The sequence below is a fragment of the Felis catus genome, chromosome D2, assembly GCF_018350175.1.
Source record: "Felis catus isolate Fca126 chromosome D2, F.catus_Fca126_mat1.0, whole genome shotgun sequence".
NCBI lineage: Eukaryota > Metazoa > Chordata > Mammalia > Carnivora > Felidae > Felis > Felis catus.
This window is the reverse complement of record NC_058378.1, coordinates 28,890,280-28,905,370: the sequence shown is the minus strand read 5'-3', so window position 1 is coordinate 28,905,370 and position 15,091 is coordinate 28,890,280. Positions and strand designations below refer to the sequence as shown.

At 37.5% G+C, this 15,091-nt stretch overlaps 1 protein-coding gene across 4 annotated transcripts in view; it reads left to right on the top strand.

Moving 5' to 3' along the window:
* The window catches only part of CTNNA3 (catenin alpha 3), a 1,783,011-nt gene that overhangs the window by 97,658 nt on the left and 1,670,262 nt on the right, over nt 1-15,091 (top strand). For all 4 annotated transcript variants that reach the window (XM_045040980.1, XM_023240490.2, XM_045040981.1 and 1 more), the window contains one exon: nt 1,957-2,060. In XM_045040980.1, coding sequence (XP_044896915.1) covers nt 1,962-2,060 — 99 coding nt within the window. In that variant the 5' untranslated portion in view covers nt 1,957-1,961. The remainder of the gene's footprint in view (nt 1-1,956; nt 2,061-15,091) is intronic.

Below are 15,091 nucleotides of genomic sequence, written 5' to 3'. Positions count from 1 at the left end.
GACCTGCAGGGCACTTCCCCTGTGCTGTGGTGTATAACTGGAGTCGGTGGGCGGGGCCGCAGTCAGACCTGATGTCTGCCCCCAGCCCACCGCTGGGGCCACAGACTGGTGTGTGCCTTCTCTTCCCCTCTCCTAGGGGCGGGATTCACTGTGGGGTGGTGTGGCCCGTCTGGGCTACTTGCACACTGCCAAGCTTGTGGTGCTGGGGATCTGGCGTATTAGCTGGGGTGGGTAGGCAAGGTGCACAGGGGGGGCAGGAGGGGCAGGCTTAGATCACTTCTCCTTAGGTGATCCACTTCGGGAGGGGCCCTGTGGCAGCGGGAGGGAGTCAGATCCGCTGCCGGAGGTTTGGCTCCGCAGAAGCACAGAGTTGGGTGTTTGTGCGGAGCGATTAAGTTCCCTGGCAGGAACTGGTTCCCTTTGGGATTTTGGCTGGGGGATGGGCACGGGAGATGGCGCTGGCGAGTGCCTAGTTCCCCACCAAACTGAGCTCTGTTGTCCGGGGGCTCAGCAGCTCTCCCTCCCTTTGTCCTCCAGCCTTCCCGCTTTCCGAGCAGAGCTGTTAACTTATGACCTCCCAGACGCTAAGTCGCGCTTGTTGTCAGAACACAGTCCGTCAGGCCCCTCCGCTTTTGCCAGCCAGACTCGGGGGCTCTGCTTGGCCGGCGAGCCGCCCCTCTGCCCCGGCTCCCTCCCGCCAGTCCGTGGAGCGCGCACCACCTCGCCGCCCTTCCTACCCTCTTCCGTGGGCCTCTCGTCTGCGTTTGGCTCCAGCGACTCCGTTCTGCTAATCCTCTGGCGGTTTTCTGGGTATTTAGGCAGGTGTAGGTGGAATCTAAGTGATCAGCAGGATGCGCGGTGAGCCCAGCGTCCTCCTAAGCCGCCATCTTGCCGCTTCTCCTATTTTTGTTTTAGTTTCCTTGAGTGCCATAGGGAATATCTGGATATTTTCTGGGGGCAGAATCTAATATTTTCTTAGCCTGAAAATATAGGAAACTATAGAAGAAAATGGGTAAGAGCTAAGTGGGAATGTTTTTTCACTGATAGTAACACATGTTTCTGTGGACTATAATTTTTTTTTTGAGACTAAGTTACATACAGGTGATAACATGTTTCTTACTGTTTATTTCTGTGGACCTTCAGTAAATACTTGACTGTGAATAAGTTGATACCAATTTGTAAGCTTAATGATTTGGGTAATAGTCTTTATAGCCAATTTGTTGACTTGAATATGTTATGATACATGCCATTTATCGTCTTCTGATATATATGTGTGTTCTTATGCAAAAATCTCACTGATTTCTGAGATTAATGTCAATGCCTTAAAGATGGCTTATAATTTTTTTCTTATTTTGTCTTGCCCAAGTATCAATCTCTTCTCTTTTTGTGTATAACCATGCCAATTTAAATTAGTTTATTTTCTGTACAGGAAAGTAAATTGCCCCCAACTTTCTTTTCCAATCAAACCCTCAAACAGTTCCCCAGATAGAGATGTGTCATATGTCTTCCAAAGTTCTATTTACCTCCTCATCTGAGTCTTGCTTGCAAGAACAAGCAAAATATGAGTGCTGGCTGCCTCAGTGCTATGATTTCATGGAAGTCAAAGCACTTGCATGCTGTAAAATATGTCTCACCAATTTGGCCATTCTTTTTTCCTTAAGACTCCTGGCCAAATGTAAACTCACCCTGGGTTATTATTTTAGTCATGAACATATACTAACATAGATTAATTCATTGGAAGATCTAATTCTAGACCACATGACCTCCGAGAACAGATGGGGAATATCTCATGTCTCTGTTGGTGAACTTGGCACCCTGGTCATCTGAGAGCTATGGCCGATATCAGGAAGAGGTGCTGAATACAGATCTCATGTACTCTATGGTTTTCATTAGTGCTTCCCCTTTAGAAAGTATTTTTCTTTATTAATAAGTGTCTTTTTTTGCTTTTGTGCACAGGCAGCATGTCAGCTGAAACACCAATCACACTGAATATTGATCCTCAGGATCTGCAGGTCCAAACATTCACTGTAGAGAAGCTGCTGGAACCTCTCATAATCCAGGTATTAAGACCATGGGAATAACAATGTGCAACTGAAGAAGACCTAAAAACATGGGAAAAGTAGATCATGAACCAAGAAAAGAGTTGATTTTCATAGAATGAGTATGTCATCTCAAATTGTCCTTTAAAGTGCTGTTAAAATATAAAAAATTACATGTTTAGTAATAGTAAGAAATTTATGAAAGTTACCCCCTCCAGATTCTCTTTTAAAAGCAACAGCCATAAAAATATGTATATACAGCTTTCAAAGTATCTTTATATAAATACTCTTGTTTTATAGTCATGAAAACTGAGTGAGGTAGGCAGCATGTTAAAACCATCTTTATTATATAGATGAGGAAGTTGAGCCTAGAGACTTTGAATGACTTGTCCCAAGGCACATAGTGGCTCACTTGTCAAGTAGGAAATTATTTTTAAAATACCAAACTGCATGAGAAAAGCAACTATTTAAGAAATTCTGTGATAAAGTCTTTCATAAAGTCAATAATCTTTTCATAATATACATCATGATTCTCTGACTTATTATGTAAGTCCAGATTTTATTTATTGAAGTTCTTAAAGCAGAACTTGAAAAAACTTATACAATGCTATAGACTTAAATTTTTTGTCCTTAACCCAAAATTTGTGAGGGAACTTCTCTTTAGGCTTATCACACATTATACCTTCTAAGACAAATTATCTCTTTTTCTTTTTTATTCAAGTATAATTCATATACAGTATTTTATTAGTTTCAGGTATACAATATGATTCAACAATTCTATACATTTCTCAGTACTCATCATGATAAGTTTACTCCTAATTTTATTCATCTATTTTACCCATTCCCCTATGTCCCCTCTGGCAAACACCAGTTCTCTGAATTCAAGTGCCTATTTTTTTTGTTGTTGTTGTTGTTGCTGTTGTTTTTCTTTTCTTTCTTTCTTTTTTTTTGTTCATTTGTTTCTTAAATTTCACATATACATGAAATCATATGGTATTTTCTTTTTTTTTTTCTTGACATATATCACTTAGCATTGTACCTCTAGGTCCATTCATGTTGTTGCAAAATGGCAAGATTTTATTCTTTTTTAGATGACTAATATTCCAGTGTATATATAACACATCTTTATCCATTCATCCATTGATGGACACTTGGGCTGTTTCCATAATTTGGCTATTGCAGATAATGCTGCAGTAAACATAGGAGTGCATATATATATTTTTGAATTACTGTTCTTATATTTTTTGTGTAAATACCCAGTAGTGGAATTACTATATTATATGGTGACCCTATTTTTAATTTTTTGAGGAGCCTCCAATCTGTTTTCCACAGTGGTTGCTGCAGTTTTTGTTCCCACCAACCATGCACGAGGGTCCCTTTTTCTTTATGTTCTCTCCAATACTTGTTTTATGTGTTTTTGATTTTAGCCATTCTGACAGGTGTAGGGTGATATCTCATTGCAGTTTTAATTTGCATTTTCCTGATGATGAGTGATGTTGAGGATCTTTTCAAGTGTCTGTTATCTATATGTCTTCTTTGGAAAAATGTCTCTTCAGGTCCTCTACTCATTTTATAATTGGATTATTGCTTTTTTTTTTTTGGTGTGTGTTGGGTTATAGAAGTTCTTTATATATTTTGAATGTTTATTTATTTATTTTGTGGGGGGAATCGTGTGTGTCCATGCGTGGGAGAGGGGCAGAGAGAGAGGGAGAGAGAAAATCCCAAGCAGGCTCTGTGCTGTCAGTGCAGAGCCCAGCAAAAGGATCAGTCTCACGAACCGTGGGATCATCACCTGAGCTGACAGCAAGAGTTGGACACTTAACTGACTGAGCCACCCAGGCGCCGCTCTTTATGCATTTTAGATAGTAACCCTTTATTGGATATATAATTTGCAAATATCTTCTCCAGTTCACTAGGTTGCCTTTTTGTTTTGTGGACGTTTTCCTTTGCTGTGCAAAAGCCTTTTATTTTGGTATAGTCCCAACAGTTTAATTTTGCTATTGTTTCCTTTGCCTAGGAGACATATCTAGAAAATGTTTCTACAGACAGTGTAAAAGAAATTATTACCTGTGGTGTTTTTTGTTTTTTTGTTTTGTTTTGTTTTGTTTTGTTTTTAGGAATTTTAAGGTTTTAGGCTTTACATTTAAGTCTTCCATCCATTTTGAGTTTATTTTTGTGTGTGGTGTAAGAAAGTGGTTTATTTTCATTCTTTTGTATGTAGCTGTCAAGTTTTCTCAGAACCATTTGTTGAAGAGACTGTCTTTTCCCTATTGTTGACCATGAATAAGTGTGGGTTTATTACTGGACTCTACTCTGTTCAATTGATCTAGGTGTCTGTTTTTGTGCCAGAACCATACTGTTTTGACTACTGCAGCTTTGTAGTGTGTCTTGAAATCTGGGATTGTGATACCTTTAGTTTTGTTCTTTTTCAAGATTTCTTGGGCTTTGGGGTCTTTTGTGGTTCTATACAAATTTTAGGATTATTCTACCTCTGTGAAACATGTTGGGTTTTGATAGCCATTACATTAAGTCTGAAGATTATTTTAGGTAGTATTGGAATTTTAACAATATTGAATCATTCAGTCCATGAGCATGGAATATCTTTCCATTTGTTTGGGTCATCTTGAATTTCTTTCATCAGTGTTTTCTAATTTTTGGAGTAGAGGTCTTTCACCTCCTTGTTTAAGTTCATTCCTAAGTATTTTTTTCTTTTTTGGTGTAATTGTAAATGGGATTGTTAAATCATCCCTTTTTTTAGGGCTTTGAAGCACTCAAAGGTTACTTGAGTGAGAAACTGCATTGATTTTACCTCTGATACTTTATTATTTGGAGAGAGAGAGAGAGAGGGAGAGAGACAGAGTGAGCAGGGGAGGGGCAGAGAGAGAGAGGGAGAGAGAATCCCAAGTGGGCTCCATGCTGTCAGCATAGAGCTGGACGCGGGGCTTGATCTCACAAACTGTGACATCATGACCTGAGTCAAAAACATGAGCCTGATGCTTAAATGCCTGAGCCACTCAGGCACCCCACCTCTGATACTTTAAAAATGTTCTGCTTTTCTTCTTTGTGGGGTAGATGGTGAGGAGGGGAGTAACTCAGAATAGACTGCATGATTTTACTTAGCACACCCATAGAAGATATCTGCTACTGGAAACACAAAACATATGCTTTACTGATGAAAACTTAATCATGAAGGTTGGCATTCTTAACAGCACTGATACCTGGTGTGAAATTGATACTTGATGACTATGTAGACTTCATTAAAATCCCTATTTTAGCCACCTACTGAATTCTCTCATGTTAAAAAGAAACAAAAAAGCTTATTTATTGTTTTTCTGGTAAAGTTCACTGAAAAAAGTAGAAAAGCAAAACAAAATAAAGCAAAACCAAAACCAAAAATATGAGAATAAAAATCACTCAATTATTACAACCAAGAGGTAAACAATGTTTTGCTGTATTTACTTGCAATATACTAAAATTATGGATTTTTATTATTCTTAGAGTTTTATAATATTAAAGAACATATATGTTATATATAATTTATATCTCATATATATGAAGAATATATGTAAACAAGATGGAAATAATACTGTATATGTAAGGTTTTATTTCACTTTCCTATTTAAAGTGATATTTTGATAATTTCCCCATTCTTTGTAAGCATGATTTCATAAAATTGTGGTTTAATTATATTGCTGCACCATAGTTTTCTTTAAGTTTATTTATTTATTTTGAGAGAGAGTGCTAGAGCATGAGCTGGGGAGGGGAAAGAAAAAGGGAGAGAGTGAGTTCCAAGTGGGCTTTGCACTTCCGGTGTAGAGCCTGATGTGGAGCTTGAACTCATGAACTGTGAGATTGTGACCTGAGTCAAGATCAAGAGTCAGACACTCAACTGACTGAGCCACCCAGGCACCCCTGCACCATAGTTTTTTAAAGCAGCCTCACTTTCTTACACTACTCACAAAAATAAACTCAAAATGGATAAAGGACCTGAATGTGAGACCATCAAAACCATCAAAACCCTAGAGGAGAAAGCTTGGAAAAAACCTCCCTGATTCAGCCACAGCAATTTCTTACTTGACACATCTCCAAAGACAAGGGAATTAAAAGCAAAAATGAACTATTGGGACCTCATGATGATAAAAAGCTTCTGCACTGCAAAAGAAACAATCAACAAAACTAAAAGGCAACCAACGGAATGGGAAAAGATATTTGCAAATGACATATCAAACAAAGGGCTAGTATCCAAAATCTATAAAGAACTCACCAAACTCCACACCTGAAAAACAAATAATCCAGTGAAGAAATGGGCAGAAGACATGAATAGACACTTCTCTAAAGAAGACATCCAGATGGCCAACAGGCACATGAAAAGATGCTCGACGTCGCTCCTCATCAGGGAAATACAAATCAAAACCACACTCAGATACCACCTCACGCCAGTCAGAGTGGCTAAAATGAACAAATCAGGAGACTATAGATGCTGGAGAGGATGTGGAGAAATGGGAACCCTCTTGCACTGTTGGTGGGAATGCAAACTGGTGCAGCCACTCTGGAAAACAGTGTGGAGGTTCCTCAAAAAATTAAAAATAGATCTACCCTATGACCCAGCAATAGCCTTGCTAGGGGTTTACCCAAGAGATACAGGAGTACTGATGCATAGGGGCACTTGTACCCCAATGTTTATAGCAGCACTTTTAACAATAGCCAAATTATGGAAGGAGCCTAAATGTCCATCAACTGATGAATGGATAAAGAAATTGTGGTTTATATACACAATGGAGTACTACATGGCAATGAGAAAGAATGAAATATGGCCCTTTGTAGCAACGTGGATGGAACTGGAGAGTGTGATGCTAAGTGAAATAAGCCATACAGAGAAAGACAGATACCATATGTTTTCACTCTTATGTGGATACTGAGAAGCTTAACAGGAGACCATGGGGGAAGGGAAGGAAAAAAAAAAGATAGGGAGGGAGCCAAATCATAAGAGACTCTTAAAAACTGAGAACAAACTGAGAGTTGATGGGGGGTGGGTGGGAGGGGAAAGTGGGTGATGGTCATTGAGGAGGGCACCTGTTGGAATGAGCACTGGGTATTGTATGGGAACCAATTTGACAATAAATTTCATAAAAAAAAATAAAGCAGCCTCCCATTTTGGGACATTCAGGTTGTTTTTGCTTTTTTACTGTTATGAATAATGTTGTGTTGAACATCTTTGTATATAAATTTTTGTCATCAGTTCAAATTGTCTCCCTAGGATTAGTTACTAAATGTAAAAGTGAGCAAGTAATGAGAATTGTTATGATTTTTGAAAGTTATAAAATGAGTTCTCACAAGTCATTTAAGATTTTGTTCCTCTGAAATTACTAGATGTGAGTAGGGTAATGGCCTTCATTTAGTGATAAAGGCTAGTGCAGTAATGCAACCACATAACCCTTATTTGTCCTGTAAGAGTAGAACATTAGAGTTGGTCACTTAAGACTTGCTAGTCACAAAGGCTGCTGACATATTATTTATGAATAGAGAAAGTATCATTATGAAGAAACTACTTTTTATGTTCTAACTGAAACCAATAAATAGTTTGGTTTAGTCAAGTACATTGATAAGGCAGTCAATAGGGAATACTTTAAATAAATTCACATTGAAGAGTATGCTATTCACAGTTTATGTGTATTTCCTGGCATGTTTAAAAACTATTATAATAATCTATAAACACTTGATGAGTCCATGTAGAAAATTAAAAGGGTAAAATGACCTGTAATAATTTTATTTGATTGGAAAGAAATTTAACTCTTTTAAAAAGTGTGGTCATGCTTATTACTTCACAGGGGTTTAAATATGGTGCTTGGATTCATACTTCTTCATGATCTACAAGTAAATGTGTCAGGGAAAGAATAATTAGTATTTATTATATGCTAGATAGTTCTCAGTTATATGTAAGTGTAGTTGCTAATTTTATGGTCCTTAAGATTGTTGTGAATGTTTTTGAACATATTTCTTGATTTCTTAAAGGCAGTTGGTATACTAGTTCACCAATATCCCAGTTAGAAAAAAGTTTCTAGATCTTAGCAAGATGCAAATCAAATTAAAGTATTAATAATTTATAGAATATTTACTATGTTTAGAAATTATCCCATAAAGGAGAATTCTAGTGCAGCAAATGATTTGGACATACTCTTGATTTTCATTTTAATGGGATTATTCTTATCAAAACCCAGCGCATTTCTAACTCAAAGAATTATTAATATAGCTGACCTTTTGTTGATGCACAGAGTTCTTGTATCTGTCACTTTGATCATGTATTACCTATCAATACAAGTAAAAATTTTCCTTAAATTGTATTTTAGGTGCATTTTTCTAGAATAGCATCATACTGAATATCTCATTGCATTTTTTTCTATTTTTTTCTATTTTATTTTATTATTTTATTTATTTTTATTATTTTATATTTTTAAAATTTACATCCAAGTTAGTATATAGGGCAATAATGATTTCAGGACTAGATTCCAGTGATTCATCCACTACATATAATACCAGTGCTCATCCCAACAAGTGTCTTCCTTAATGCCCCTTGCCCATTTAGCCCATCCACCCCCCAAAACCCCTCTGGCAACCCTGTTTGTTCTCTGTATTTAAGAGTCTCTTATGTTTTGTCCCCCTCCCTGTTTTTATATTATTTTTGCTTCCCTTCACCTTATCTTCATCTGGTTTGTATCTTAAATTCCACATATGAGTGAAGTCATATGGTATTTGTCTTTCTCTAATTTTGCTTAACATAAACACTGTAGTTCCATCTATGTTGTTGCAAATGACAAGATTTCATTATTTTTGATTGCTGATAAATGGATGTAGATATCTATATCAATATAGATATATCTATATATAAATATCTATAGATATTTATATTTATCTATATTTATCTATAATATATATATTTATATATATCACATCTCCTTTATCCATTCATCTGTTGATGGATATTTGGGCTCTTTCCCTACTTTGGCTATTGATAGTGCTGCTATAACCACTGGGGTGCATTGTGCCCCTTCAAAACAGCACACCTGGCATCCTTTGGATAAATACCTAGTAGTGCAATTGCTGGGTGATAGGGTAGTTCTATTTTTAATTTTTTGAGGAACCTCCGTACTGTTTTCCAGAGTGGCTGCACCAGTTTGCATTCCCACCAGCAGTGAAAAAGGGTTCTTCTTTCTCCACATCCTTGCCAACATCTGTCGTTGCCTGCGTTGTTAATTTTAGCCATTTTAACAGGTGTGAGGTGATATCTCATTGTGGTTTTTATTTGTATTTCCCTGATGATGAGTGATGTTGAGCATTTTTTTCATGTGTCTGTTAGCCATCTAGATGTCTTCTTTGGAGAAGTGTCTATTCATGTCTTTTGCCCATTTCTTCATTGCATTATTTGTTTTTTGGGTGTTGAGTTTGATAAGTTCCTTATAGATTTTGGATACTAGCCCTTTGTCTGATATACCATTTGCAAATATCTTCTTTCATTCCATTGATTGCCTTTTAGTTTTGCTGATTATTTCTCTCTTTGTCCAGAAGCTTTTTATCTTGATGAGGTCCCAGTAGTTTGTTTTTGCCTTTATTTCCCTTGCTTCTGGAGACACGTTAAGAAGTTGCTGTGGCTAAGGTCAGAGAGGTTTTGCCTGCTTTCTCCATGAGGGTTTTGATGGCTTCCTGCCTTACATTTAGGTCTTTAATCCATTTGAATTTATTTTTGTGTATGGAGTTTATTTTTGTGTATGGTGTAGTGGTCCAGGTTCATTTTTCTGCATGTTGCTGTCCAGTTTTCCCATTTGCTGAAGAGACTGTCTTTATTCCATTTGATACTCTTTCCTGCTTTGTCAAAGATTAGATGGCCATATGTTTGTGGGTCCATTTCTGGGTTCTCTATTCTGTTCCATTGATCTAAGTGTCTGTTTTTGTGTCAGTACCATACTGTCTTGATGATTACAGCTTTGTAATACATCTTGAAGTCTGGAATTGTGATGCCTCCAACTTTCGTTTTCTTTTTCAGAATTGGCTTTGGCTATTTGGGATCTTTTCTGGTTCCATACAAATTTTTGGATTGTTTGTTCTAGTTCTGTGAAGAATGTTGGTGTTATTTTGATAGGGATTGCATTGAATATGTAGATTGCCTTGGGTAGTATTGACTTTTTTTTCAACGAGTATTTAATTTGAAATACTTACTTGGTTTAAGTATGTAATATTGTCTCTGGTTATACTGGAAAACATTCCAGAAGAAGTTCATGATCTTTAAGCTCATAGTGCCACCAGATAAAGTTATCAATGTAGTAACCCCATTAAAAAATCCTCACTTTTACTCATTATTTATCTTAATGTTATATTCCTTTGCTTTCAAGGTTTCACAGAAATTACTTGCCAGCTCTGTATATAACTCAAAGTCAAAATCACATTTTAATTTTTGGAGTAATTGGTCATAGATGCTATTATGTCACTCTGGCTTCTATTCATTTATTCATAAATCTTTATTCTGCTCTTTTTATAGTTATCAGAGTGTTCCCCACCAAACTTGATTTATCTTTAATCTACTTTTTTTTTCTCTTGGGTACAGGTAAATTACTAGGTCATTTTACAGGGATGTTCTGTCTGGGATATATTTCAATCAGTTGCTTTCATTTTTTCTGTGTTATAACTTAAACAGTTGCATCCCTCTGTAATAAATTCCTCAAATGTATCAGAAATAATTTTTTTCTCAGGAATTACATTTTTATGATTGCAACTGTAGGCATCTGGACTTTATCACTTTCAAGATCCAAATTAGGCAGTGCAGTGCAGAAAGTCTATTTATGCACAATTGTGATTAAAAGAATTTACATCTGTATGTCGTATACTCTTTGAAGGAGATAAAAGTTGCTAGATCATGCTACAGTCATTACATAATGGAACTGTCTATAATCTTATTTGCCACAAAATATAATTTGCTATGTGTCAGATTCATGTTGAAAGTGAACTTAAAGAACTGACTTACTCAAAATCTTTTAAGATAAAAACATTAGCAAACTTCGTATAATGTGTTATCTTGTACAAAGTTTTTTTGGGGTAAAGGTTCAAGTATATCTTATGATGTGTATATATCCTATGTTTTCAAGAGGTAAATACAGAGTTAAATCAATAGTAATAAACATTATTTCTCTGGCTCTATTCCTAACTTTTGTAGGACCTTCTCTTGGCCTTTCCTTGGCTTCTACTTGCATAGTGTCTCCATCTATTTCTGGAAGTCCCTTGGGGATGGTTTCATATACTCAATAATATTTATTGGGTCTAATTTAAGAATATCTGCCAACTCTTATTGGTCAGCATAAGCTAGATTTTGCTATGATAAGCCAAATCCCATATTTCTGAGGCTTAATAAAGTTCATTTTGTGCTTAGGCTACATGTCCATTGTAAGTTAGCAGGATGTCTCTACTTAGTACCAGCACCCAGAGACCCGGCTTCATATCTGTATTTACTTCCAGTATTGTAACAGGGAAAGAGAACATGATGAATCACGCAAAGTCTCCTAAAGTGTCCACCCAGGTGTGATATATGTCAGTTTCACTCATATTGCTTTTGTCAAAGCAAGTAATGTGGTCATTGTGGATACTGGATGTATGATCCTATCCTGTGCTCAGGAGAATGGGTATATTGTGAAAATCTCCAGTAACTATTATCTTCCAAATTGCATTCTTCTTAGAGGTTCCTTTTTTGGTGGGCAGCTGACTTATTGACAGTTATTTGTTGGCAAGAAGCCTATGAGGCAATCTGGCATACGAGCTTTGCCTTTGGGAGAAGATGGTGAATAGGTTCTATCACCATCCTCTTTTTGGGGAATTGACTACATACTGAGAGTTAAGCAGTTAGTATCTGGGGTTAAACAGTTTCATCATGTACAAAACTAAAGAAAGGAGTAGAGACAGGGAGGAGAGTTCTAGTGGAGCAGTTTTCAAATTCAGATCCACAAACTCCTGCTATTGAGGGACAGTGAAAATACCTATTTACCAGTGTTTTAATGTATTCTTCCAGTTTCTAAACCACATTCTAGTCTCAGAATTATACTCTAGCCTCTGTGGGGCCTGTTTCCAGTTCCCTTGAGCATTGGGCATATAGGCCAGATACTTTTCTTCCTTATGTGATCTGATTCCCTGGCTTCCTACCTCCTCATCTGAAAGTTCTGAAAAGTTCAAAAGAAGTGTCTGCAAGTTCAAAAGAAGTTCCATTAGTAGCAGCAATCCAGGGTTCCTATAATTTTCCTCGTTACCTGTGTTAGGATGGACATTTTCCTGCAAAGTCTCTCCTTTGTTTTTCTTCTCATCTCTAAAATTTGGAGTCTCTGAGGTATGAGTCACTTTTGCTTCCAAAACTGTCTGCTGTGTTTTCCCATTTCGTTTAGCTTTGTCTTGATGATTCACTGTCAATGATGCCCATTGTGAGTCTGGGAATGACGTGCCAAGGTAGCCATGTCCCAATTCCCCCAAAGCTGCCAGTTCTCAAGGTGGCAGAATGGCACTGGGCTCCTACAGGAGAGGGGAGAATGCCTCCCTTCCCAAGTATGCTGTCACATGGGCCCCAGTGAAGCAATTTTTGTGACCTAAAGCCACACAAAATTCGTTATGAAAAAACTCCTTTCAGCTTCTTCTCCAATCTCTCCCCTCTCCTTGTTAGTGTAAATCCCAATCCAAGTGCCTGGATGGTGAATTCTTACTCCTCCAAGTACCATGTTTTTCTTTCTTTCCTGGCTTCTATGCAGAACCCCTCTGTCACACCCTACTATCAACAGAATTTCTTTCTCCTCTCCTTCAGCCAAGAGAAAGAAAAGAAAAAAAAAGCAATTAGATGTTTAGATATCCAAAGGGTTCTTTTCTTACTATTCTATAGACAGATCTGATTGATTTCTATGTAGCTGGGAGAAGACATGCTTTGGCTTCTTAGCCTCCTAGAATGTAATTTACTTTGATTCTTTCAGAAAAGAATTCAAGTTCCATTTGTTTGTGGTGGTTTTCTGTCATTTCAGTACGTCATTTTGAATGAGTGTGATGCTGTTTGCTTAGGTTTCCTTGGTTTTATCACCAAGCTTCTTTTTGGTAGCTTTGCTGATTATTCTGTCAATAGAATTTATGTCAGAATTAATCTTGAAGATTCCAAGGAAATCTTAAAGACAGGTCTGCATGCATATAGTGTTCTTGTAGATTACTTTATATGCAAATATTGGGGTTTTGACTCTAACTTCAACAAGTTACCTTAGAAGTTCGTTAATGAATGTCTTTTAAACACTTACAGGTTCAAGGCTTAGTAAGTATAAAGATGTTATCTCTATGGTATTTCTATAGTTGAGAAAAAGAAAGCCACTCTTTATTTTTATTTTTTTCAATATATGAAGTTTATTGTCAAATTGGTTTCCATACAACACCCAGTGCTCATCCCAAAAGGTGCCCTCCTTAATACCCATCACCCACCCTCCTCTCCCTCCCACCCCCCATCAACACTCAGTTTGTTCTCAGTTTTTAAGAGTATCTTATGATTTGGCTCTCTTCCACTCTCACCTCTTTTTTTTTTTCCTTCCCCTCCCCCATGGGTTTCTGTTAAGTTTCTCAGGATCCACATAAGAGTGAAACCATGTGGTATCTGTCTTTCTCTGTATGGCTTATTTCACTTAGCATCACACTCTCCAGTTCCATCCATGTTGCTACAAAGGGCCATATTTCATTCTTTCTCATTGCCACGTAGTACTCCATTGTGTATATAAACCACAATTTCTTTATCCATTCATCAGTTGATGGACATTTAGGCTCTTTCCATAATTTGGCTATTGTTGAGAGTGCTGCTATAAACATTGGGGTACAAGTGGCCCTATGCATCAGAACTCCTGTATCCCTTGGATAAATTCCTAGCAGTGCTATTGCTGGGTCATAGGGTAGGTCTATTTTTAATTTTCTGAGGAACCTCCACACTGTTTTCCAGAGTAGGAAGCCACTCTTTAAATTAAAATAAGGATGGGGCACCTGGGTGGCTCAGTCAGTTAAGTGTCTGACTTTGGCTTGAGTCAGCCCCATATCAGGCTGTGGGTTTGAGCCCTGCATTGGGCTTTGTGCTGACAGCTCAGAGCTTGGAGCCTGCTTTGGATTCTGTGTCTCCCTCTCTTTCTGCACCTCCCCAACTCACGCTCTGTCTCTCTCTCTAAAATAAATAAACATTAAAAAATTTTAAATTAAAATAAGGATAAGAAAAACTAATAGCTAATTGATTAAAATAGCATGAGGAATTGTGCATGGCTGAATATATAAGGATTGCTCCCACCACCAGAATTTGGTAGCTCTGAGATTAGCTGTGAGCAGATGTCAGTCTCAGCATATTTTCACCTCTACTCACTTGCTTCCTAGACCTTTTATTCTGTCAGGCTCTGATTTTCTTTCCACTCACTCTAGTGTTGCTGCCATGTTGTTCTTGTTTCTCTGACCACCCCAGTCCTTTCCACTTCTGTTGTTACTTTATCTTTTAATCTCAGCTCTTTTCCTCTGCACATTCAGACTGATCTCACAGGTATCCACTTCTAACTTAGTTGTGGAATAAGGTCTTTTTCTTATAAATGGGTTCCACAGGCAGCCAGGTGATATAGACTGATAAGCCCACATCCATCTGCCTTTTTAGTGGAAAATGCTAGATTGATGGGAGAAATTCTGGTTCAGCTGGTTGAAGGGATAGGAGTCCATATCTCCCCAGATGTCATCATTTTCACTGCTTTAAGTGTGATTCTACCCTTCACAGACATTCCTGGACTATTTCAGAACACCCAGCATCTATAGCTTGACAACTCTGTGCAAACTTTTTCTGTACAAGTCCAGAGAGTGAATAGTTCAGCTTTGACAGTCATAGGGTCTCTATTGCAATTACTTTGCCATTGTAATTTGAAAGCAGCCATAGACAATACGTAAACAAATGGATGTTTATAATAAAATATGGCTGTGTTCCAATAAAACTTTATTTACAAAATAGGCAAGTGACTAGATTTTGCCCTGGATGCCTAATTTGC